General features: G+C 32.6%; 2 protein-coding genes across 2 annotated transcripts in view; one reads left to right on the top strand and one right to left on the bottom strand.

Annotated features, from left to right (window-relative positions):
- Positions 1-1,523: 1,523 nt before the first annotated feature.
- On the bottom strand, positions 1,524-21,571 carry LOC132559109 (ribosomal protein S6 kinase beta-1-like). Its single transcript, XM_060223721.1, has 16 exons — positions 21,396-21,571; positions 13,658-13,692; positions 13,059-13,176; positions 12,202-12,270; positions 10,745-10,816; positions 10,100-10,233; positions 9,316-9,416; positions 8,361-8,451; positions 7,235-7,325; positions 7,025-7,066; positions 5,894-5,959; positions 5,462-5,524; positions 4,545-4,622; positions 4,136-4,243; positions 3,823-3,935; positions 1,524-2,126 (listed from the first exon to the last, which is right to left on the bottom strand). Exons 1-16 carry the CDS (start codon positions 21,483-21,485, stop codon positions 1,925-1,927), a joined length of 1,473 nt encoding a protein of 490 aa, XP_060079704.1. The 5' UTR covers positions 21,486-21,571; the 3' UTR covers positions 1,524-1,924.
- Positions 21,572-25,262: 3,691 nt separating this feature from the next.
- Positions 25,263-26,602, top strand: part of LOC132559095 (stalled ribosome sensor GCN1-like) — a 47,848-nt gene continuing 46,508 nt past the window's right edge. The window contains exons 1-2 of the mRNA XM_060223706.1: positions 25,263-25,286; positions 25,377-25,479. Of these exons, the coding sequence (XP_060079689.1) occupies positions 25,263-25,286; positions 25,377-25,479 (127 nt within the window). The remainder of the gene's footprint in view (positions 25,287-25,376; positions 25,480-26,602) is intronic.

Here is a 26,602-nt window from a genome sequence, read left to right as displayed (position 1 = left end):
AATATTAACCTAATATTGACTTAATTGTGAGACAAAAAAAAAATCATTTCTCAGCAAACAATCCTCACTCATTACTTCAAACAGTCTTGCTTTTATAATCATGTACAGAATACACAACAGGATAATACCAAATTACCTCCCTTTACAATGAAATGACGTTGACTAGATAACAATTTCTCCTAGATTATGTTTTGAATTTTAAAGAAATAAACAGCATTCCAAGCAGTTTTGTTTGTAAAAAAAAAATAGGACCTCAATTTCAATATTAATAACTGTATAACTATAAAATATACAGAAATTTATTTATCTACATGTGAACAATGTTCTGTTTCATCATGACCATTCATTTTAAACACCTAACCCTTAAAATATTGCTATATATCTGTATACCAAGATTTGGTGACTGTGATATAATCAATCTCCTTGGGGGACTTATTCTAATTGATTCGTGCCTAATCTTAAATCATGAATTCATATTTCCACAAAATGATATAAACAGTTTAAACTAAATTTATAAACAAAATCAAATGTCAGCGAAAGAAGTGTTTTTTTTTTTTTTTGAAAACCGTGAAAATGGAACCCAGGAAATAATGGATTTTATTGAACTAAGATTAAAACTTAACTTAAGCTGAATATTACTTTTGCCAAAATCTTTGAATTCCTGAGGGTGTCTTTTTGTTCATTATACCTTTATAGAGAAAGCAAAAATGTCCTATCTTATTAAAGGGAGATAATTTGGTTCTTTCCCTTATCATATAAGACGCATACCATGATCGATATATTCTTAAAATATTGAAGTTTTCTATTCCCTTTACTCTCATCACATTACTAGCACTCTCTGGTGTTGCATCAAAATTTCGATCCCTTACATAAATATCATCACTTGTGGAATAAATATCATACCATTCAAGCAAGAGATACCCTATTGAGTTTCCATCAAGGAATGTTAATAGGTATCATCCTTGCTGTTGACAAACACATGAAATCTTAAAACAATTTTCAACATTCTAATTTTTTTCTTCTGAATTGCATTTATCTGTAATAATCAAATCTATGTACATATTTCAACAACACAATTAGCATCATTTATAATAAAATTTGGAAATGGAAATGAAAATATTAATTTAAGTGTTTTTGCTGAATGTTGGGAAGATCATGTGATCCTGGAAGTGTGGGTATCAACATGACACAAAAAATCTACACTAAAAATGTAAAACATGATTGATATTTAAATCCTTGATCAGCATTGTTTACATTGATCAGCAAAAATTAATAATAAAACCACACAAGCGGTTAATTAAATTAATGTTAATTAAATTAATTTAACCTTCAATTAATCACCTAATCAGTGCTATCTTTCAATCCATGTAAAAAGCATCAATGAAGTTGAATGTAAAATATTGAAAATAAATCAATCAAATTTTGTTTACTAATCTGAAGCTGTGTGTCTAATTTGTACTGTCCATTGAACAGTATAAAACAAAAATAAGATATAAAATATTAGACCTGCTTCAACACAGGGTTTAATTTCTAAACAATCTGAAATAAATACTGGCAAACAATATATAGATTCACAAGAATTGAAAACAAATACAAGGCAACATATTAATATTTGTTTCAAAATTGACTTCATTCAAATTTTTTTTTAGATGAAAAAATATGTCTGGCTCGGTATATTAAATTCTGTCAACATTATGCAAATTCCTTGGAAGAAACAGCAGACATCTTGAAATGATCGTCGCTCCCGATCAGTTTATGGTCATATTCAATTTTGCAAGAAATGTGGAAAATCACCAGCTGTTACATATGTCCAAACATCTCCACCTGCAGACCTTCACAGAGGACATAATCAAGAAAGGACTTAACTAAATGTGTTCATTAAAAGGCAATGAAATCAAACTAAAATTCCTTAATTTAAACTTAATTAATTCATTCGTAGATGTGGTGGTCGATTCTGACTTCCTGGAAATGCCGCCTGTTTGTAGGTAGTATTTTTGGTTGCTATGGCAGGAGACGTGGACCTCTTTGTGACGACAGGAGCAGTGGTATCCATATCTTCTGGATCATCCAATCCATTGACATCAGATGCTACACGGAATCCTTCTACTAGGGACACCTGATGGGGGCTTAAAACAAGAATTTTGTGTTTAATTTACTATACAGACACATTTTTTTTAACACCTGGCAATGTGACATTATTTTCAAAGATTTTTCAAGTTAACATATGTTACGTCATAATAAAGATATAAAGGTGAAATATAAATACAAATTGTTAATTTCATATTTATCGTTAAATGTGTCAGAATAAAGTGATTGTCCACGAGTGTTTATGTTTAATTATACTACATAATATCATAATGTTAAAATTACAAAAATAATCAAAAATGTTGCAAAGAATCAAATAATCCAGGCTTTTTGGAAAACTTAATTTACAGTATTTATGGTGTGTACAGGTAAACAGAGATTGTCAAATAACCAAAATAGTTGTACATAAGCTGTGGTTTATGAATAAATTATGCAGAGGCACAGTGCGAGGAATCTTAACAGTTTAATACATTATAATGATATGAGCTAAAGGGCTATAACAGCTGTAGTGCTTCAGTATTACCCGGCCAACAAGTAAATGCTTAAATAGAGGTCAAGATATCGAAAATGCTGGCTGAGCTATGTATCCGAAGAGAGGCAACTTAACTATTTACTGCCAAATAGAAATCTTTGGGGACTTACGAATTACATGGAGTAAAATGCCCAAATTGAAGATGTACCAAAGCTGAAATACCCCCAAGAAATTTTTGTTGAACATAAGCTGTGGCTTATATTCTTTTTCAGTAATGATTTCAAGGCTTATTTTCAAGACTATCATTTCAAGGTGTTGGAGCTGTAGACAGAGTATGGAGCATTTTGAAAAATTTTCATTAATACAAAACTTGCCTCCAGTTATCTGCATTTTAATAAATAATTTCATGTACAAAATGTACGGATGAAAGTGAATCCAAACGGATAACAATACCGCGCATAATAAACGCATAATTGGGAAATGTTTCCGCAATCAAATTCATCTACATCAAAACATAAAAATAGAATACATGTTCTTATTGCAAAACCAGTAAAAGATTTGAGTGTGATGTTTCGATGACTAGACTACATGGTCACCTTCATCAGAGAAATGACCAGTGATAAGCAGATTAGCACTGGCGTATGTTGAGTATGAGCTGGTAAGGAGTTGACCAATTTTTTCGACTATACTATAACCCTATGTACACAAAGATAAAAAATAGTGTGACGAGATGGTGAACAGATTCCAAAATATTGAAACATATCAGTTTCAACTTAAACAAATTATAATTGTGATATATTTGCAAAATATCTTTTCTTCCAAGGAATCTGTAAATTATTTTCTGTTCTGTTCCAGACCAGCTAAGTGTGAACATTTGACATCATTTATAAACATGCCAGAACCATAAAACTAGAAAGTGGTCTAATTGTCTGCTGAGTTTATTTCTCCTTGAACAGTCAGCATCATTTTCAGGCAGGGTCTCCTTATAGTAACTGATGGCTACCTCACTGAACAACATACAGAAGGCACATGACATGCTATCCACGGCAAGTGTCATACCTAAGGTCACAACATGATATCACAGACAGGTCTGTTTCTTAGCCCCCTGAGAAACATGAACTGCCAAGTGTATAAAGCATCAAACTACATACCTTGGAGCTTCACCAGAGGTCACGTAGATCAACACTCTAACCAACTGAGTTATTACAGCCCTTTAAAACTAGAAAACTGCCTGAAAATTGTTATGATACTACTTCTTTTATTACCTCATTCCACCAGTCCAGCTGGACCCCACCTTTCGTGGTGATCGGGGCTCCTTCTCCGCTATCCATGGCTTGTTGAGCTCCTCCAATACAGAGGGAGCTACATAGGTGAAGCCCTGTAAACAATAAGGCCATGGTCATTCCAACATCATAAAAAGGTCACTTGTTTTATCTAACATGAATGCATTCAGAACCAAGTATATTGTAATAATATATTTATTTCAGCCATATTTCCTTAATACTGGAAACTAAAAAGTCCAGTTTAAATGGGGTCAAATGCAATTCAAGATATTAGATTTCCAAAACGCAGACATACCAAAAACACTTGATTGGCACTTTCACTGAGGACGGTGTCATCTGGAGAGTCGACTGGTGTCTGTCTTGTGAACTTCGTGTCAAACTGGCTGACATCTTCCTCGTTCATCTGGTCGTACAAAAATAAATTTTATTTTGTATCAGAAAAATCATCGTTGAAATATTGAATGCCTTACCAATACATGGTCTTTTCTCATAGTTTTCAAAAGTAAGAAAAACCCTTTCGAAAATTTTATCCTCAAATTAGTTCAAACAGATATTTAGATGTACATTTTTATGCATCCTTTTTTCAAATTCTGATTTCACTATCCTATTGATCATTGCAATGTTTACAGACTACAATGCTTTTGTAGAATTTAACACCTTTTCATTACTGATGTGACATCTCCAATCTCAGTTATCAAACTTACCACAGACGGCTTAAAAGGTGGCTCCACTTTTCTCTGGATCAACTCATTCCAATCAATGTGGCGAAAGAATGCATGATGCTACAAAATTACAGTAAATTAAGTTTAATTACTGAACGCTACCAGTGTGTATTTTCCCAATCCACGTTTGATAGTTGTACAAATCTATACAAAATAAGAGGATCTTATTTAACATGAGTTTTCAATTTTATTGAGCCTGTGGAGAGCAAAATTGAAAAAAAATTGTTTTATAAGTTTTATAAATCTTATATCAAAAGGAAACAAATTTAAAATTATATTTATCACAAGGTCAATTATTCCAGACAAATATTGTAGAAAACTGACATTTCAATATCAAACATTTCAACACTATATCTAGTCTCCATTGTTACATCACTATCTGTGAGTGTGTGACATCATTTCATTACCTAAACCTGATATCACAGTAGATTATATCAAACATGTAATAAATGGGTATATTTACTGAATAACAAGGTGATAGTATTTTGACCAGATAGTACTTGATAACACTGCTAAAAGTAGTATCCCTTCAAGCACAAACAAATAACCTCATTCTAGGCATTTGTTTCAGTATTGGTGAAAAATTCAGACAGAATAGTAGTTGAGGATTGCCAAAGCCATGTGCAAAATATACAGTAAAATGATACATTTTAATGGTGCTCAAATTCCATGGTTTTCTAAAAAGATTCATTTCCGTTGGCAATTGCTTATGTTGATGAATTCTTGATCATGGCAATAACTAGTCCTATAATCCATGTCAATTTCTACTTGTTTATTATGTCCCAGACATATAAATTCCTGGTTTTAGAGTGAATTCAATGCAAATAGATCCCCCATGGAAAATACTTATTCTAAAGTATATAGGAAGTTATAGCAGTAAGTAGAGAAGCTCACATTACCTTCAAAGGTTTGGAATCGTCAGCTCCACCACCTAGTCTGTCAGATGGAGACTTCTTCAGCAACTAGTACAGAAAACAACCCTTATTTACAAAATAAACTCATGGTGTTTTACTGATGGCATCAATTTTAATCTTTATACAATCAACACATTAGGCTGTGATACTGACTGACAGCATATTAAGTTCTAAATTAAAACAAATATTCACCAATATAGAAAATTATAAAAATTCTAAAGAGCTATTTGTTCAGGTCATCGCGAGAAATATAACAGGAACAATATTCTAAATAAAATGTATCATCTTTAGTGATAATGACCACATTTACAATTGACATGACACATCTTTGATTCTAAATGTGATGGCCCTTATCTAGTTTGCAAATGGAAGATAACACCATAAAATTTTATCAAATAAATGTGAAATACTTGTTACCTTTTTAATGAGTCCCCTAGCTTCATTTGTGAGGTATGGCGGTAAACTAAGTTTGGCTTTTAAAATCTGAAAAAGAAGAAAATATCATAACTTCAGAATAAATTAATCTGTAAAAATGGTTACAATGTGTAAGTTTTATATATAGAGATCTGTAAAAATGGTTACAATGTGTAAGGTTTATATAGAGATCTGTAAAAATGGTTACAATGTGTAAGGTTTATATAGAGATCTGTAAAAATGGTTACAATGTGTAAGGTTTATATAGAGATCTGTAAAAATGGTTACAATGTGTAAGTTTGATATAGAGATCTGTAAAAATGGTTACAATGTGTAAGGTTTATATAGAGATCTGTAAAAATGGTTACAATGTGTAAGGTTTATATAGAGATCTGTAAAAATGGTTACAATGTGTAAGGTTTATATATAGATCTGTAAAAATGGTTACAATGTGTAAGGTTTATATAGAGATCTGTAAAAATGGTTACAATGTGTAAGGTTTATATAGAGATCTGTAAAAATGGTTACAATGTGTAAGGTTTATATAGAAATCTGTAAAAATGGTTACAATGTGTAAGGTTTATATAGAGATCTGTAAAAATGGTTACAATGTGTAAGTTTGATATAGAGATCTGTAAAAATGGTAACAATGTGTAAGTTTTATATAGAGATCTGTAAAAATGGTTACAATGTTTAAGGTTGATATAGAGACCTGTGTAAGTTAAACATGTTTAATCAAGAGAACAGTGTAGACTAGATTCTTGTAATTCAAACCTGTATAACTAGAAAACCATTAATTTGCAACAACAACCCCCAACCAACCACCCATCCCACCCCAAACCCCCCAGCCCTGTAGGCCGCCTGCAGTATTTCTACAGGGTTACACAAAAGGGGCCCATGTTCATTTGTAAAGTCAAAGCAAACATATAACTGTATGGTTACAATTGAAGCATTTAATTTACTTTATTAATTATAATTTATTTATTTAATATTTATTCAACTCTTGCATAAACAAGTTAAAAAAACCTCATAAGTATGAAATTTACAATAGAAAACAATTCAATGGAATAGAGACAATATTTACAATAAGAATTTAATTATCTAAAGAAATCAAGAACATATAAAAATACTCACTTTGTCTATTGTTTTCTTTCTATTTTCAGCTGTAAATGGAGGCTGGAAAGGAAATCAATAAAATTCATTACAATTAATTCAACATAGAAATCTCCAGGTGATTGAATGAATTACTGATTGGAAATATAACAGTGGTGATGCTTGTTATATGTAAATATCAACTATATAATTTTCACAATAGTCTTTCCAAATATCCTTCTGTACACTCACCGCCCCTGTCAACATGTCGTACATGAGTGCACCAAGACTCCACCAATCAACAGCCTTCCCATGCCCACTCCTTGTCAGTATTTCAGGAGCCCTGTAACCATAGTAACCATATGTATCACTCATAGTAACCAAACTTCAAAAAACACAGTATTCAAAATATCATAAAATAAAAACCAACAATAATTCATTTTTCATTCACAATAAATTGATACATCAATCGGACAATTGTGAAATGTTTTCAACATTTATTTCTTATGGAACAGACAAGGAAAATCAATTCATGTCAGACTGGTCATTCAACCTCCTTTATGACACCAGATGGCAGGTCCAACTGACTTAGCTCCCTTGTTATGAGATCGCTTAAGTCAATCATATAAATAAGTAAAAGCCATTCATTAAAAAAAATATTTTCTTTCAACTTTATTATTTTCAGAAACAAAAAGCAAAAATATCAAAGAATAGTAAAGAAAGCAGGAGAAGGTGTTTTACTGATGTCTTCCCCTTATCTAAAATATTCTCTGGATCTTATAGCATATTGTATGGTTGATAAAAAAATACTTACTTGTATTCAATGGTTCCACAGAATGTAGGTTTTACTATACTTACATGTATTCAATGATCCCACAGAATGTATGTGTTACTATACTTACATGTATTCAATGGTCCCACAGAATGTAGGTTTTACTATACTTACATGTATTCAATGGTCCCACAGAATGTAGGTTTTACTATACTTACATGTATTCAATGGTCCCACAGAATGTAGGTTTTACTATACTTACATGTATTCAATGGTCCCACAGAATGTAGGTTTTACTATACTTACATGTATTCAATGGTCCCACAGAATGTAGGTTTTACTATACTTACATGTATTCAATGAAATGTAGGTTTTACTATACTTACATGTATTCAATGGTCCCACAGAATGTAGGTTTTACTATACTTACATGTATTCAATGGTCCCACAGAATGTAGGTTTTACTATACTTACATGTATTCAATGGTCCCACAGAATGTAGGTGTTACTATACTTACATGTATTCAATGGTCCCACAGAATGTAGGTTTTACTATACTTACATGTATTCAATGGTCCCACAGAATGTAGGTGTTACTATACTTACATGTATTCAATGGTCCCACAGAATGTATGTGTTACAGCACCCCCATTGATTGACTCTTTACATAAACCAAAATCTGTTAATTTCACATGCCCTGAAAAACCAATGATACAGACATAAAAATAACAGAAATATTTGAGAGCTACTGTTGATAACACATTATATACAAGGCACATTTGTCCTGAGCAACTTTATAAGAAGTTTATTAACTTGATAATTTTCAAAAAAAAAAACAAAAAACAAAAAAATCCACTCTAAGAATTTTATCATCATTTGTGCTCCTTTTGGTTGAAGATGAAAAATCTTGAAGATATATTCCAGAAAATTTCGTCACAATCCAAAGACTTTGAAATTATTTTTCTCCGTAACAAAAAGGAAAGTTCATTTTCCTAACTTATTTTAACTAAATTTTTATATAATTTCACAAGACCAAAGACAAATGATTTTAAACAGATGTATTTGACATATGAAACATCAGCAGAGTCGAATCAAATACCGGGGTACCTGTTTTTAACTTGTGTTAAATGAACTCTAAAATAAATCACATCTAGTCTTGTGTTTCTATTTCATTAAATCATGGCAAACTTTGGATCAATATCTATATTGGAAATCCCTAAATAAACCTAAAACAGTGTTTTCATACTACCAAAGATGATACATATGTAACAGGTACCAGTTTTTGTATCAAATGAGAACCATACATTTGGTTTGCTACTTATCATTAGAAAGGTGATAACATTAAATAACAAACTACAATTCTGCCTTGTCTTATCTCACCTAATGTTAACAGAAAGTATATTTTCTTTTCTTGTAATTTTATAACATAATTTTCCACTGACACAAAATATCTGATATCACATTTTTCCACTGACACAAAATATCTGATATCACATTCCTTACCTCTCAATAATAACGTAATATAAGTCTCAAATCATGGTATAAATTAATGTTCACTCACCTAAATTATCTAAAAGTATATTTTCTGGTTTCAGATCTCTGTATATAATCCCCTGTGAGTGGAGATGTTCTATTGCTAGTGTGATTTCTGATAAATAAAAACTGAAAAATAAAAGAAAATTATACAGAAACACCATGAATATACAAGTTACTATTCCAAATTATTAACAGAAAACTAAAGGATTATAAAACCAAAGTATGTAACTTCAATGTAATATAAAACATAAAATATATGTGATAGTCATAGGCTGGTATTGTTTGGTTAATATGTGCTTTAATATAGAATAGCTATACTGAGCTAAAATTAAGTGTTCAAAACAAGATTAAATAAAAAATATTGTATTTTGTATCTTGTACAATCATAAGATCATTAAAAACACTATTTTTTTTATATAAATTTTCTTCTTATAAATGTATGTCATTTTTTTCTGCATTTGATTCAAATCTTATTTTATTTTAATTCTTATTGATAAACAGTACATTAAAGAGCCATAGTTGTGCTTCAAAAGTGATAGTGATTAATTCAGACTTGTTACATAACATTTTGTCTGTACATTTCCCAAATCATTTGACTAGTTTTATGTAGGTCTAATTCCTGTTTTAACTACCATAACAAGTAGAATTGTGTAAAGATATACACTAACACCAAGTATAAATAGAAGGTTACCAAAAACATAGTTATATTTGGTATATAGAAAAGATAAATAAAAGACCTTATCTATAGATATAATATAAAATAACTATAATGAGCATTAAATTGACAAAGAAACCATAAAAGGACTTACCAGGCAGTGTCCTCCATAAATATTCCTTCCCGTTCAAGCTGCATGAAGAGTTCGCCTCCAGGAAGATACTCTAAAATTAGGTACAGTTTCCCTCCCGTTTGAAATGCATATATTAGGTCCACAATGAAGGGGTGCTGTAACAGAGTTGTAGAGTAAATGATAAACTGGAAAATGTCTATAAGACATAAATGCCCTTACTATAATATAAACTTTATTTATTTTACAACAATTGCGAAACAAGTTATGTCAACTTATACTAATCACTCTTGTTGGCCCGGATGTAAGCGCGCGAGGGGTCTTATTGTGGGAGTGTTATTGTCCGTTACTCGGCTTGGTGAAAGGCGAGTGCGTTAACACTGCGCCACCGGACCACCCAATGCCCTTACTTTTGTATATATACAATAAACCAGTAAGTGTTATTGCTTACTGAAGTAAAAGAAGTTGTCAAATGTGACCTTTGACCTTTTTAACCTTTACTGATAACCATCCAGTCATGATAAGGTGTAGAACTTGATGTTCTGATACTATGGGGATAAATATGAAGTTTTCAAAATATGATATAAACTCATAATTGGATAGAACAGACAAGGATCATATACAATATCGCCCCAGAACATCAATCAACTACTCCTGGATAAGTCTTACCTTAACACCTTCCAAAATGTTCCTCTCTGCTTTGGTATGTGCTGTATCTTTGGCATTTCTTGCAATCGTGGCCTATCAACAACAAAATATTAGTGGCCTATCAACAACAAAATATTAGTGGCCTATCAACAACAAAATATTAGTGGCCTATCAACAACAAAATATTAGTGGCCTATCAACAACAAAATATTAGTGGCCTATCAACAACAAAATATTAGTGGCCTATCAACAACAAAATATTAGTGGCCTATCAACAACAAAATATTAGTGGCCTATCAACAACAAAATATTAGTGGCCTATCAATAACAAATTATTAGTGGCCTATCAACAACAAAATATTAGTGGCCTATCAACAACAAAATATTAGTGGCCTATCAACAACAAATCATTAGTGGCCTATCAACAACAAAATATTATCACAAGGGGCCTTCATGGTCACCTGAGTAATATGTCAATAATTTGGGATTTTAAAATGTTGCACAAATGTAACAACACTTGTGCAGGACCGTGTGTAAAACATCTGTACCAAGTTTGAACATGATCCACCCAGTGGTTCTTGAGAGGAAGTCCAAAACCTCTTAGCCAAACAGAAGCCAGGGTGGCCATCTTGGATTTTGAATCGCCCCAAAAAGTAAAAACACTTGCCAGGACCTTGTGTAGAACATTCGTATCAAGTTTAGACATGATCAACCCAGTGGTTAATCTGACTGTTGGTTCATGCAAAGAAGATTTTAAAAATTTTACCCCATTTTTCCCCCTCCTGGTGGCCCCTATTGGGGCCACGCCCTTTTTATTCGCAAACTTGAAGCGGCTTCCCATGAGGATGCTTTGTGCCAAATTTGGTCAAAATCCATCCACTGGTTCTTGAGAAGTCATTTAAAGAAGACTTTTACATATGGCCCCTTTTACACCCCTTATGGGCCCCAAAGGGGACATTATCACTTTTTTCAACTTAATTTCATATGTCCTTTACTAAGGGATGCTGTCTACCAAATTTGGTTGAAATTGATCAAAGTTGAATTTTTGACCCTTTTGAGTGTCCCCTAGTGGGGCCGTTTTTGACCCAATTTTTTTTTCATTCCCAAACTTTGTAGACCTTCGGCTCAGGTGACCTAATAAGTCTACCTATGATACAATGTAACAATTTCACTTATACTTATCAGTAGATGCTATTTTGTGTGAATTCAAAGTTAAATCTTACTAGTTAGATCATTCTGTTTCTGAATAAAATATATATGCAGTTTGCTCATATTTTCTTGGTATAATTTCTCTTGAGAAAAAAGTCTGAAAAAGCCCCATCCTGAAGTGATAGGGAAAAACCCTGACATTTACAACGACTTTGGTCATGTTGGACTTGCCCAAGTATCATATAATGACTGACAACCTTACATATATCATAAACAGTGTCAGCATCAGGATATCTAGGGAATTTTTATTTTAATCACTTAAAGCTCACCTTCTTTAGGACCTTCATTGCAAATATTTTGCCATTGTCACTACTTGATATTTTCCTGACTTGGAAAACCTGGAAATATTGATAAAAAGAACAACTAAATAATGAAATGAAAAAGATATGAAAAGATACAATTGGATATATGAACGGATCATTAGATAAACTTTACAAAACATGACAAACTTCTATACATATTTGGAGATTCGAACACTTACTACTACTAACTGACTAGGTACTACAACAAGCTAAAGTGACACTGTGAATCAGAGCTAATTGTGATTTTTCAAAAACTGGCGGAAATCTTAGAGGAGAAGATCATTTTGAATTTTCTCAACATGTCAATGAATTAATGTGATCTAAAACTTCAGTCCTTGACCTCTGAACTGTTACCATGAATAAATTTATTGTTTCCCAATATGATTTTTCAATATCCAGGAATTTGCATCGCATTATGTAACATAGACAATGATGGAAATGTACATGTCCCCATATGTCTTATCTATTGAACACATGTACATAAGCATACTGAGTTTCTGCAGAAATACATCAGACTTCTATCATTTTATTGCTACAAAGAGATCTGTTTCCACTAGAAAAAACACCTACATTTTTACATGTACTAACATTACTAACATTTAATAAGTTCAAAGCATAGTTCAAGCTCTCTTCATTTTACAGAAATGTACTTAAAAGTTAATTTGATTAACCAGTTATAAGTTTAAAATTTCAGGAACCCAGAGTTGAAATTCTATACACGAGACTATCGTGACTTTTATTTTGAAGAAAATTTATCTGTCAATAAGCCCATGCCAAAGTAACAGTAAAAGAGAGCTGTTCAAGATTTTATTAGATTGACTAACCTTTCCATAACCACCTTTCCCTAAGACTTTAAGAAGCTCAAAGTCTTGAGGCCCGACCTTCAGTTGACCTGGGTTAACTGTGTTCTCCGACAGCTCCAGCGTTTCCATGCCATCGACACTACAAAGAAAATTGGTTTATAAATAAAAGGCCATCAAGTTTAAACTCTTATTTTCACAGTCAAACAAAATGTCCATACTTATGTCAGAGAAGAGAAAATTATCAAAAGTCATTTTGCTTTTCTGATACTACAAGATATAGAAATTACATCGTTGATAAACTGATATGTTAAACAATGTATGTAACACATTTATTAAGTTCAGACTTTCATGTATAGGTATATATTTCACCCAAAAAGTACAAGATGTAGATATTATATACCTGAATTTGACTTAAAGAATCATTTTGATTTTGATTCAAAATGTTTTGTGAATTTATTTATTTTTTCTTATTTTCTTTTTTCATTTTATTAAAGTTTCATATTTCATACTAAACCATTTGTTAAATAAATTGTTGCAAAAATCTTTATATATGTTGATTCAGCTTTAAACAAAACTAAAGTAAAACATTGTTTGTTCTAGACTATACAAATTATACTTACTTTAAATCATATCCTCCTCTTGTAGCCAGACTTCCCTATAAAAGAAACAACACACACACCATTAAACAACATATCTAATTATACAATTGTTGTGTTGCAGTAATTAATTCAAGTACATTGTCAAATCTGATATAATATAGGTAAAAACAGTGTTGATTATTATTCTAACCATATCTTGATCCATATATAGCATCTCATACATTCCCAAACTATTTCCTACGACAACAATAAAACAAATCTCGATTTTTGCATTTTGACAATTCTGCCCTCCAGATGAGAATTAGAATCAAAACCAATAATAAATCATTCTTAATTGATTATCCTATTGTTCTTATGAGGTTTTATTCTCAAAACTACCGTCTCATGGGAATGTTTATGAAAGTGTAGATAAGGATTGCTATTTATATATATAATTGCAACATTGTACTGTCAATATCATTATTAAAAGATTCTGACAATAGTAGTCAGACTTTAAATGATACTGAATTTATTGCTTGTTAATCCAAAATGGGTCTGGATTCTTTAATTGTCAATTTGGGATATTAATGTGGCCTTTTCATTTCAGAATAACAAATTGGAAGTTTTTATTTTTCTCCGGAAATATGTATAAATCTATGATAAATACTGTCAGTTGGGAATAGAACCAATTATTGGCCTCTAAAAATGTCCACAGATTAAGATACTGTACCTGTAAATGGTTATCATGATTTGGAAGCATTCACCTTATATAACAGATGTTATGTGATAAATATCATTATATTCTATTTTCCTGTACATACACAAAATGTATATACAATCTGTATCGATGGGAAATAAGCGGTGATTCATTTCATCGTTGGTAAATACACAGCCATGTTGACAAAATGTTTTGCATGCGTTCAGGTTTACCATGTGTAGGACCATTTTAAGGCAGGGTCTGCTTGTAGTAATGAGTGGTTACCTCACAGAACAACATACAGGAGGCTCACCACATGTAGATACAATGCTTATGCCACAGGATGATTTGTTTCAGAGCATCCCAAGAAAGATGTATATAACCCAGTACAAGTAGAGAGTGTCAAACCACAAACTTCTGATGTTCACCGAAGGTTGTTAGTGACAAATGTGTTGAAGCATCAATTTCACTCAATCAATTATGAATAGCATTAACTTAATTATCATTAACTACGGTAATTCAAAACAATTAAGATATTTGATCATCACTGATCATAAATCCTAATTAACCGTGAAATACAAATAAATTCATTCATTGTATCCGGTGTTTTGTCAGGTTTTGTTTTTTGTATGAGACATTGATATTAACAAATTAATATTAATTTATCCTCAAATTTATCCAGAGTAACAACACCTTTTAGGGTGTGAGGGTCAGATGATCACAAAGACAACTGTTAAAATATTTTTTTTTAGCAATTCTACTGCATTCTTTCCAGCCCTACAAATTAATGAGGAAACAGTTCCTATTTTTTGGCCCCAAGTTTTATACATTAACACTATACAAACTTGTTAATCCTATAGAAAAATCTATTAGTCCATCAGTTTTAAAGTGCTTATAGTTTATTGAAAAGAGGTTTATAAAGATACTTTTTCTGAGGCTTGAAGTTTGGAACACAGACAATCATCCCCATGGAAGTTCCATAAAGAGTGCAAGTATACTACTTACGAGGGCCTCATATTGAAACAGCAACAGATGCGGGTGGGGTTATTATCAGGCACTGGTATAATTGTTGCATAAATATTGTAAGTATACCTTGTATACCGGTACATATGTTTATACAGAATAACATTGTGAAATTCAAAATGTCAGTATCTACTTAATACTTTAATTTGTATAGTTAAAAAGAGATGAAAAGATTCTTATTTGAATCTGTTTTGTTTAATTTGCCTTCAAATTAGTATAAAAATCATAATATGCAATAAAAAAAATGAAATTTGATTAAATTGTTCCTTCGTTGAATAAAATGAATTATTTGATTAGAAATTACATTTTCTGTTTCAATTCAACAAGATCTGCCAGTAAATGCAATGATCATCATGAGATAGTCTAAATTCGATCAATCAGCTTCCATTGTACCTTAATCATGACCAAACCTTTGTCAAATGACAGGAAAACAACTTAAAACTGTGTTTAATCCAGGCATCTATGACAAAATGATTGGACAGGCTCCACTATTCGCTGACGTTGGCTAAATGTAATATGAAATCTTATAACTATCATCTTGAAACACAAACTTAATCTTTCGTTCAATATCAAGTACAATGCTGAAAAATTAATTCCGGACATGAAAAAAATGTTGAAACATAGTCTTGACGATGAACAAAGAACATTACTACTTAGAGAAAAAATATCAGAATAAAAAAATCTGACAACTTATTCTAGACATGCGTAGAAAAGCCGTACAATTCAGTCTGAAAAATGAAACAATGATCCTTAGTAATTAAATATAAAGTTATTTTAGAATAAATGACAAGAATTCAGATGGACTTTGTTGTATGTCATGTTTATATGTCTTCAAGTGATGTAATGATAGCTGTCAACTACATGCAATTAGCATTTTTCTTGTCTTCAATAGACATGTTGCTCTGTATTTCTTATGACTAAGATGTTCCTAGTAATGTGCCCAAACTTATTTATTATAATGCATGACAGTCATTTAAGGACTGAACAAGAGTCTTTATTCTATATAAGATTTACAAAAAAGAGGTCTGCGTTTTTTTTGTTTTATTTTGTTTCTAATTTTCTGTTTTGATTTAATCACTTGGAATGACATGTGAAATTCTATTCATCATAATAGTGTACCAGATATGAGCATAACCCCCAAATTACTGTACCTTCAAACATATCATATATCTTTGACTGCATGTTTGTTTTGTGATGACACAAATGTAATGCATTATTATACATGAAACTATGACGTTACCAGTGATTCCAACACAACAAAGAACCTGTACTGTATCTGCATAAGGTGATATTTCACATGTGATGTATTAGTGTTGGCTTGATAACAGGCTAGGTTAGCATTGGAATGAGGAACTACAATTTACAATTCTCCAATTTCTTGTCTGGAATGACAGTATAAAAAACGAGTAATTAGGAGTTTAAGTGATTAGTAATTCTGGCATTTGTTATGCCATTCATCCAAGTTTACAATCTTAAGTCGGAATCACACAAAAAACTGTCTTCTTGAAAATTCTTATTTTCACCTTGATATTCAAATTCCAAACTGTACATAAACTTGTGTTAATCTAGATGTTTGATATGAACAGACATGTTTTTACTGTACCTATAAATATCTACTAACATAGTTCAACCTAAAGCCTGATAAATGAATTTAATGATCAATTCTTAATCTTCACAAGGATCTATCATAACAGGTACAGGTAACATATGCTAATTACTAGGTTTGTTACATAATGTGTGTATATACATGTATACACAGAATAAATTTATCATATTCTGTCATTGTACACCAATATACAGGATGTTTGTATTTTGGGAAACAGATTTACATGCACAGCATTTGTATATGTATAGCTAGCTTCTTGAAAATTAAGTTGAAGCATAACTTTTAGGGGAAAATTGTAAAGCAGAAATTCATTTAATTCAATGTTCCTTTCATTACAAAAATTTAAGATCTTAACAGCTTATCCATACACAACAAATTTCTAACACAAAACAAATGTGATGCATGCATACTGACAAAAACAGAATTATTTTTACGGTTTCCATTGCTAATAGCTTCTTGAATGCCTATGATAACATTCTGACCTCTTTTCTCTCTTGTTGCAGATAAAAGACCGACTGACCTAGATGTTTCTAGGTCACTTGTAGCTTTACTACACTATATTAAATAAACACTCAGTATCTGTGTTCCATCCCTTGAAGCTCAATGATTAACATGAGTCAAGCTCTACACTTAACTAAATTCTATGATTATTTAAAGAACACTTCAACAAAGTGCTGATGGTCTATTAGATAAACTAATGGAAAATATAAACAACAGAATCAAAAATGTAAAAAAAAATAATAACAACTATAGTACAGTAAATAATCTACTTTCTCATCTCATTCATTCAACGCTCAGTCAATACAGCATGCCCTTTGGACTTTGGAACTCCAGGTGAAGAATTCAAGTGTGTAGTTCAATCTTCACCATGGAAGTTTGTGTTTTGACCTGGGCTGATCTAGTTATGTTCAGCTTAGGTCAGACATCTAAAATTTGATGGAGAGAATGTGGTGGGACCTTCCACATGGTTTTCAATGAGGTAACCAACCACAGTTATGATCAGACCCTATCTCAAAATGATACAGAGTTCGGGACAATAAAACCAGGAAATAAACAAAGAATTCATCAACAGGACTGTGACTGTAATCATAACATGGTACCTTACACAGTGATTATTTTTCGCCCCTAGCAGTAGCTCATTGGATTTTATAAATTTCCTACACCAGATGGATCACAACAACATCACAATTAATGAGTTGTATGTGAATAGTGGGTTATATATTTAAATTAATATAACTACAAATTTTCTGTGTTATTGTCCTAGTTAATGGCTAACAATTACGCCATCAGTGACATGGCAATGACATGCAAATTTATGTCCTTGTATTCAAAATATTTGTTCCAATGGGCACTCATTTTGTCTAAAACTTTCCTAAGACTGAACTTATTTTTTTCTCCTTTCATAATGTCTTAAGTCTGGTTTTGAAAATGAAATTAACAATACATACATGAATTTATAATAAGCATGGTACACAATGGATGGAGTTTAACTTAGTACATGTGTACATGAGGTTAAGTAAACAAGTAACAACTGCAAGAAGCAGGTAGGAGTTACATGGAAACACACGTGAGACATATGTGACTCGTGTGTCAATAGAAGTAATACATAAATTTTTGGCGTTATGAAGATTTTCTTCTTCACAGTTCATCTTCACAGACATATATTTTATTTTCCTCTTGATTTCTCATTACCATGATATTTTTTTCTATCAAAAAGTGAGGCATTCTCTAGATGCAACAGTAGTTCTGGGTACATCGTTAGACTGTATATTCAGAAGCAGTCTTCTGGAGTAATATAACCAGTAATCAGCAAGGGGCCTGTGCTTTTTATTTAAATGTTACCAAAATAAAGTTATATGATTGCCGAAGGCCACATCCATACATGTTGAGTTTTTTTATGACGTTTTATGTTCATTCATATGAACTGAATAAGAACCATAATTTACGTATTTATAAACATGGACTGCGAAGTCTTGATGACCTCAAGACAACAATAAAACATCTTAACACTAATGAGTAGCATACCAGGTGAAAGAAATCACATGGACAGATGTTGACAAGTAGTCATATCATTTGTGGTAACAGTCATCTACAATGGTCACTCATTATCATTACGTATTTGATCTGCAGCACTAATGTTACCATCAGAGTAATAGTGTTCAGTTACAATGTTCATATGTTGGTTGTAAATTCAATTCCCACTTTGTGTCTCTGTGGAGATCCCTTGCATCCTTTATGGATCCGTCCAACTCAACAACCTGCGCCATACTATATGGCCACCCCTTCAACAATCATTACCAACCTGTTCTAGATACCAACATGTATTGTAATAGAAACATATTCTACAGAAGGAACCTGAATGGATTCTCATCTGACCACCTCAGAAGAGAACGAGAGCTACCAGCAATGCAGATACCAGCTCCGCCATTCCTGATTAGAGAAAACGTCACACACTTCCAGACTTGTATCATGTGTAGGAGGCAAACCGAAAGAACGTTGGAGTACTTTACTTGAGCATGACACAGCTGAACTGTTTTTTAACCCACATTTACATTTCATCATAAACATTTATTGACATTGCCTCCCAACGACGACTAGCCTAGCTGGTCTAAAGGCATCAAATTTACAACCAACATATGAACATTGTAACTGAACACTTCAATTTATAAACAGCATCGCTGTACCATTTTTGTATGTATATAATCTATGGTTATCTTGTTCCTTTTACTTTGTAAAGCGTAACGATCTGCATTGTTATCAACACGTGATCAAGACAATGCGTTATTACGTCACAACTGAACCGTAATTTTAACCTTCGCTATGCCAATACTTGTACCGTTGTTCTGATGAGGGCTAGTCAAGAATAGTGTTGAAAATCAGTAGCAATTTCAAGATCAATACTTTTAGAAAAATTGATAACATCAAACATAGATAAAGAGGAATTTTAAAGTTTTGAGCGTACTTTGCTCTTTCTTGCCAGGAAAATTAAGAATGGATTCTACCATTTTAAATAGATTTGTCCCATAACCATTGGAAAATAATATTCATAAAGTGATGTTGATCTATTTCATTTAACCAGACACTTGATTACTTTGAAATGTTCGTTGACAGGGTTGAGACATTTTTATATTAAAGATAGGGAAACCTGAATGTCACATTTTCTTTTACAGATGATCCATCATGAAAGATTGTAGCCAATTAATTAGTTACAAGTAATTGGTGTCACTGGTAACCTATACTTGAGGAAGCTGTTTAATTGGAACTTTACACTTGTTAAAACATATCATGATCACCAGACAGAGTATCACTGTTGAAAAAAATCCTCACATGTTCAAACTAACTGCTGATTCGAACTGATCAATTGTTTACTCTACTGTGTATGTATGCCTGCTACTTGAATAAGATATAAAACAAAACGACAGAAAACGAAATCATAGAAGTCAGACATAGGACTTTTGTCAGTCCTTAGATCATATTCAGGTTCCAAAGATCAAAAAACAAATTATGGTTCAAATAGGACTAGGGAGTGATAATAACAAGCTGAATCATTCACAGAACCTAAAGAAAATATCAGACATTAACCATTCACATTTGACTTAAAAGTTTGAGAAAAAGGAACTGGTACCCTATTTTTTTATTCTTTACATCTTATATAAAAAATAAACCCTCAGATTGAAAGTAAATATATAGCCCACATCCACTACAAATATGTTTGCTAGTTATTAAAAGATATTTATGAGCTAAAATGTTACCTAACCTGCACTTTCTTAGATACAGAAACATTAACTTTTACAATCATTAAGAATGGAACTTGTTCATTACTGTTGTGTTTTCATAAAATCAGTTTTATGACAATCAATGTAATACAAAATTATACAATTGTGATTAGGCTTTGATTTATTAATAGAATTTCCATTCAAATCATTAAAGTGTATCAGGCTGATAAAGCCACCCATTGTGTATCGCAGTAAAAAGTATTATTTGATGTGTCAATAGGAAGCAATACATATTTGAAATACTTATGCCTATAAATAGATTTATTGTGTGGACTACAGGTGGCTGTCCATTACTGCAGTCTGACGACATCATACGTTTCTATAAATTTATAAACAATGGTAAACTAAGTAAATATTTACAAAGTTCATTTAAGAATATTAAGAAAATAAAGAAGAAATGATCACGAGTGAACCGAAACTTGTAGGTATTGTATTTATGCAGGGACTAAATTCCATCTGTCAAAGTGGGCTCCGAACCACATGCCCTGATGGCGGGTACAACATTCTATCGTAGAGTCCAATTAACAGAAACAGTGTATTTTTGTCAACAAATGAACTATCCAGGAAGAGCTAATGATTCACGTGTACTTTGACCAATCTACAATTCAATGTTTAACTCGAGCAGCTGAGTCAGTCCTTAGCAATGGAAAAACAGTCAGACATGGTTTCATACTTTACCTGATCGTCTGGTTCAAAGAATTCATCATCAGAAATCTCCTCCTCCCCTTCAGGGGTATCGTGTAACTCCAAATCAAAAACTCCGGCCATATCGCTACATTTGTGTCCTTTAAATGAAAGTTTGGTCAAAAACTACTATCTTAAAAGTAGCCTTATACTGTACTACGTATTCCCTTACACTTCTCCACAGCCGGGAATCTATCCGAGGGATTCCATATATGACGTCAGCTATCACATGGATGAGACCCCACGACTGAATTTTAACCAATTAAAACGCTTGTTATCGAGGACGGAAATGAGTAGATGTTATTAAACGTATTTCGATTGGTTAAGCCAGTTTCAGCCGGGAATTCTTTGAACCATTTTCGGCATTTGAGCGGTGTTGACAGTATTACTAACCCCCCATTTTGTATCCCTTGTTCATCGCCAGAGAACAATACACACAATATCGAATAAGTTGAAAGGCTTTGTAATGCTATTTATAAACAGTGTTACAGGTATAAATCTCAATGTCCACATTTGCCTCGTGACGCACGAGTTTGGAACTATAAACACGAAGTGTATGATCGTGAGAAGATTTTCAGATCAATCTTATTTGAAAGGGAATCGGTGAATTTGTCTTTTGGTAGAAATTGGCACCGTGTTCACTTCAGAAATTTGGAGACTCATAATTACAGTTCCCGTAATGGAATATAGAAGAAAATATCGTTCAACGCATTTCAGCATATTCAATCATTCATGCGAACATAATTGAACTCCCATCGAAAAACATAGATAATCTCATACTCTTTCATAGAACAGATGCATGTTTATCTACCTTTTGACTAGACTTGATTTCATTATTAGTTTTTGTTTGGAATCGTTTATTGTATCACATACTTTCGATTGTGTAAACTAATTCTAGTTATGTTCATTAAACACAGTAGTTTGGCTTACTTAAAAAGTAACCTTGATGTAATGTCAGCGTTTCGGTTTCGTTTTCAAAATGATCAAACTCGTTTTATTCTCATTCCGTTGAAGTAAACTTCTACCCTTACAATCGGAACTTACTGACGTCACATCTGCGTCTAAATGGCGGAAATCGTGGTATGACGTATATTACATTTCGCAATTGACCTTTTAACGCGCCCATCCCAGTAACGCCATCTACCGTTTAACGAAGCGTGCTGCTTTACACAAAAATCGATAAATCCTGGTAATTATGTACTACTGCGATGCTCAATTCATCATGACACGTTAATATATATATCGACAGTCACACCCATCTCTCACTGCTTTACACTGCAGTAAAGACATAGAAGATAAGATAAGTGAGTTTCATATAAAGATGGGATACAACTCTCTGTCACCAGTGGTTAACCAAACGATAATTCAGGGCAATACTGAGACAGAATCTTGTTATTCTTACAGAAGAAGAAGAATTTTAAAGAATTTGTTCTATTCACCCTTTTGGGCACCGCCCCATCGCACCAGGGGATCCAGGTCCACTGTTTGAATAAAATTGATCCCTCTTAACCGGAGAATAGTTCTGACCAACATCTGGGCAAAATTCAATTATATGAAACTGTACGTAAATGTATGAAGCTTGTTAGTCCGCTCATTCCATTGCTGTATACCCTGTTCTCATTTGAGAACATGACATTACTTACTTGGATTAACCAAGATTTTCATGACGGGTGTTGTCGATGAAACAAAAGAAGCTTACTCTTCCGCAACACCTGGTCTTTTTCTCCCCACACTTTTAGGGGTCTCTGTGTAAATATTTTTTGTTCGTATTTTACTCTAGATTTATTGAATTGAAATTAGAATTCTGATTATGTTGACAGGTTGATATGAATTGTTTATCTATTCATTTTTTATTCCCTTATTCGACCACGTTCACTGATTATCTCCTATTTCCTCTCCACCAAGGGATGCTTCAGACCAATTGGACCAAACTCAATCATTCCTACAGGAGGAAAGGATTTTATATAACTTGCTGTGTTTCCTTTCCTCTACTGGGCCCCGCTACTCCAATCCATATTGGGGCCGTGACCCATTATTTATACAAAATGTGTTCCCCTTCCCCAAGGATGCTATTGACCGAACTTTGGTTGGAAAATCTGCCCAGTCATGCATGATTAGTAACGATTTGTAGAAAAAAGTTGACGATGCCTCGGTATCCCAAATACACTTTAGGCAATATTGGCTAAAATACTAGAAAATATTTCACGTTAAATGTAAGTGCTTCTGCTCCAATACATGCAAGTATCAAAGAAGGGGCATGTAACAATGTTTTTGGGGGAAGGGCTTGTGTATTTGTCAATTTAATGAGCATCAAATAGCCTTAGATTTTTCAATAAAAAAGAATGTGTGTACATGGTACTACTTGGTTTTGTTTCCCCTGTATCCAAATTAGTCACGAGATTTGATCTGATAATTTTTCTTCTTTCTGATTTTAAGATTTAATTAACAATCTTAATCTTAAGTATCCACCAAAAGCATCGTCACTGCAATGGTAACTTTCGTATCACTTATTTAGACTTTCAGTCATCAATCAAATCATCGCTCTCTTTTCACTTCGTTTTCTGTATTTCATTTGGCTGTGCTGTATGTCTCCAAACATTTTTTCTCGTCATTTTGAAGCATGGAAATTTTATAAAAGAAAATCCGAAAGGAACTTTTTCCCCACAGATGTTTGATAAGATCTTCGATACATCCAAGAATTGCATTAATGGCAATCTTGCAAGGTATTTCCGTTCACACAGGTGACATAGATTCGATTCCCCGTTCTGATTGAAACGTAAGAGGGTCACCTGTCCGACAACGAAGTTTTCCCGTGGATTCACCGGGCCCTTTCATCTGCGCTAACTAGAGTGATCAATCAAAGCATAGGTCGAAATAACTTCGCAAACGTCGCAAAATTATTAAAGTTCTTACTTTTTAAAGCTTTACGGTGTTCGCTTCAGCGGGAGTTACTTTTTTTCCAGTTGTCCACTTTATTGAACTTCTTTGGTAATTTGTCTACGACTGAGTCTGCCTTTCTGTTAAATCACGTGATCCGACAGCGTTGCAGGACTTATCCCTTCGGTGTCCGATAATGTTTCGTGTGATTTACTAGTATTTGAATGTTGCTCTTTCCTGACAATTATTTCAGTGACTGTTTGAAAAATTCCTCATCCTCCATAATAGTCCAAATGGTTGGAAGGTAATCCGAAGGGTTTGGACTATCCGCGTTTTTATTTTGAAATTTCAATTCACTAACCACGATTTTATTTTAAAAATGAAATCGCGGATAATCCAAACCCTTCAAACTACCTCCCCATGTCGATGCAATTGACATTTTAACTTTGTGTGCTAAGGAGTTCCATCAAACAGGACATCAAAATTAAGTTGCTGTGAGAAAGTTTTTCCCCTGATTATGTTGATTTCTTTTGAAAGCACTAGACGTTGGATTAGTTCGCAGTCCAGACTGCATTATTGCATTCGAGTATATTTATTTAATGAAATCATATTAACACCTTGGTACAACACGGAATTTACTGTTAACAAACACATATGCAGACATAAAGCAAACCCGGAACTGATTTACTGGCCCCGTTTGGGCCCCATTGACCGTCATCCCGTTGGCGGAAATTCATACTTTTCTATTTTCATTTTTAAAGAGTTCTGCTATAGAGATACGCTAGTAAAGAAATAATAAAATAAAGTATTTTAAGAACTGTCTTACTTTTGTAATTTAGAAAAAATAGAGATATATTGCAAATATAATAAATTAGTTGTTATCAATTTCTATTGATAAGTCATATAGAAAATAATTGCTTTAAAAACATGTCCATATACTGAAATAGATTCAAAGTACATCACGATTAACATTGCACAACAAGCATGGCGGAACATGCGGGAACGACGGTAAGTTAATTTTTCTTCGTGACACGTGGAGATGTCAAATTAATACTAATCTGTGAAATTATCAAATCATTTGTCTTCAATTTATTCCAGAATGCTGATATACTCAAAAGATTTTCACAAAAAGTTGCCGTGTCGAGCACGAAGGAGCGAATCGACGTGTTAAACGATGTGGCAGCAATCGCTGCAGCACCCGGTAGGTTGATGACATTAGGAAATAAGAACAATCACCAAAGATGATCAACGATAAGTTATTTGCATCCTTCTTTATAATGATGTACGCATTTAATTGTGCAAGAACGCAAACAAGTTCTTCTAAATAGCTGTAACATATTTAACACATGTTATCAAATTTAGGGGCGGTCTCAAAAACATTGGACAATATATGTATATGGTATGACATTGATACAAGGCTTTTTCACCTATTACAATTTAGTGAAACAACCATCATGTATTGATGTTGAATGATATTCAAGTAAGATTATTGGAAAATCGACATGAATAGCGCTTTCATTTTCGTGATATTGGTTATTGTGATGTGAATATATACATATATATATATATACATACACACACACATATATATATATATATATTGACCAATATGTTCCTGTTGAATGTTATTTAAATGAGAGAATGACACATGTTTTATAAGACGATTAAATGATTATTCAAGTTAACACTCAATGAATTTTCATGTTGCTAGCTTTAATATCTGCAATGGTATAAAAATTAAGTTTCTCTGACTAAAAATTTTAAAATGACCACATACACTAAATATTTTGACAAGCAGTTGCCTTTTGAATTAGTCAGAGCCAGAGATGGATTATGTGATGTTTCAGTCTCTGATTTTATTTGCCTACTTTTGGTTTTGGGCAAACAAATAAAACTCATTTACATATTGATTATAATTGTAATATTATATCTCAGACACAGTTTCACTTTATCTTGAAGGCGTCATTGGTCAAGGTGATGGACTGTACTATGACATTATTAAAAGTATCCAAACTTTTGTTTTTCTGGAGCTTTTGATTATTTACAGCGCTTGAAATAAAAGAAACTTAGATCTGTTATATGTTTTAAACTCTCTCTTTATTTCCATCCTTACAACATCTATTCACAGTAAAATCATGCACCAACACTTGAAATTCCCTCACTTAGAAAAACTGTGGTTTTTTTATTTAACTAAAAAACAATTTTTCATATGATTCAAGTAATATTTCTCCAAATACATCAAGTTGAAAAATTGATTTCATATACATTGTGTTTATAATATGCATTCTTGTCTAATTTTACTGAAAGTGTAAGGCAGATGTACA

The sequence above is a fragment of the Ylistrum balloti genome, unplaced genomic scaffold (assembly GCF_031769215.1).
Source record: "Ylistrum balloti isolate Yb309-2 unplaced genomic scaffold, AGI_CSIRO_Ybal_v1 Utg370856, whole genome shotgun sequence".
NCBI lineage: Eukaryota > Metazoa > Mollusca > Bivalvia > Pectinida > Pectinidae > Ylistrum > Ylistrum balloti.
This window is presented reverse-complemented; position numbering and strand designations above follow the sequence as displayed.

Excerpts from the sequence above, each read along its gene's own strand:
- LOC132559109 (XM_060223721.1), bottom strand. The coding sequence starts at position 21,485 with ATGGCCGGAGTTTTTGATTTGGAGTTACACGATACCCCTGAAGGGGAG. Across the intron at positions 12,271-13,058 it reads GGAAAGGTGGTTATGGAAAG|GTTTTCCAAGTCAGGAAAAT; the intron begins GTTAGTCAATCT and ends CAATATTTCCAG. Across the intron at positions 10,234-10,744 it reads ACATTTTGGAAGGTGTTAAG|CACCCCTTCATTGTGGACCT; the intron begins GTAAGACTTATC and ends ACTCTGTTACAG.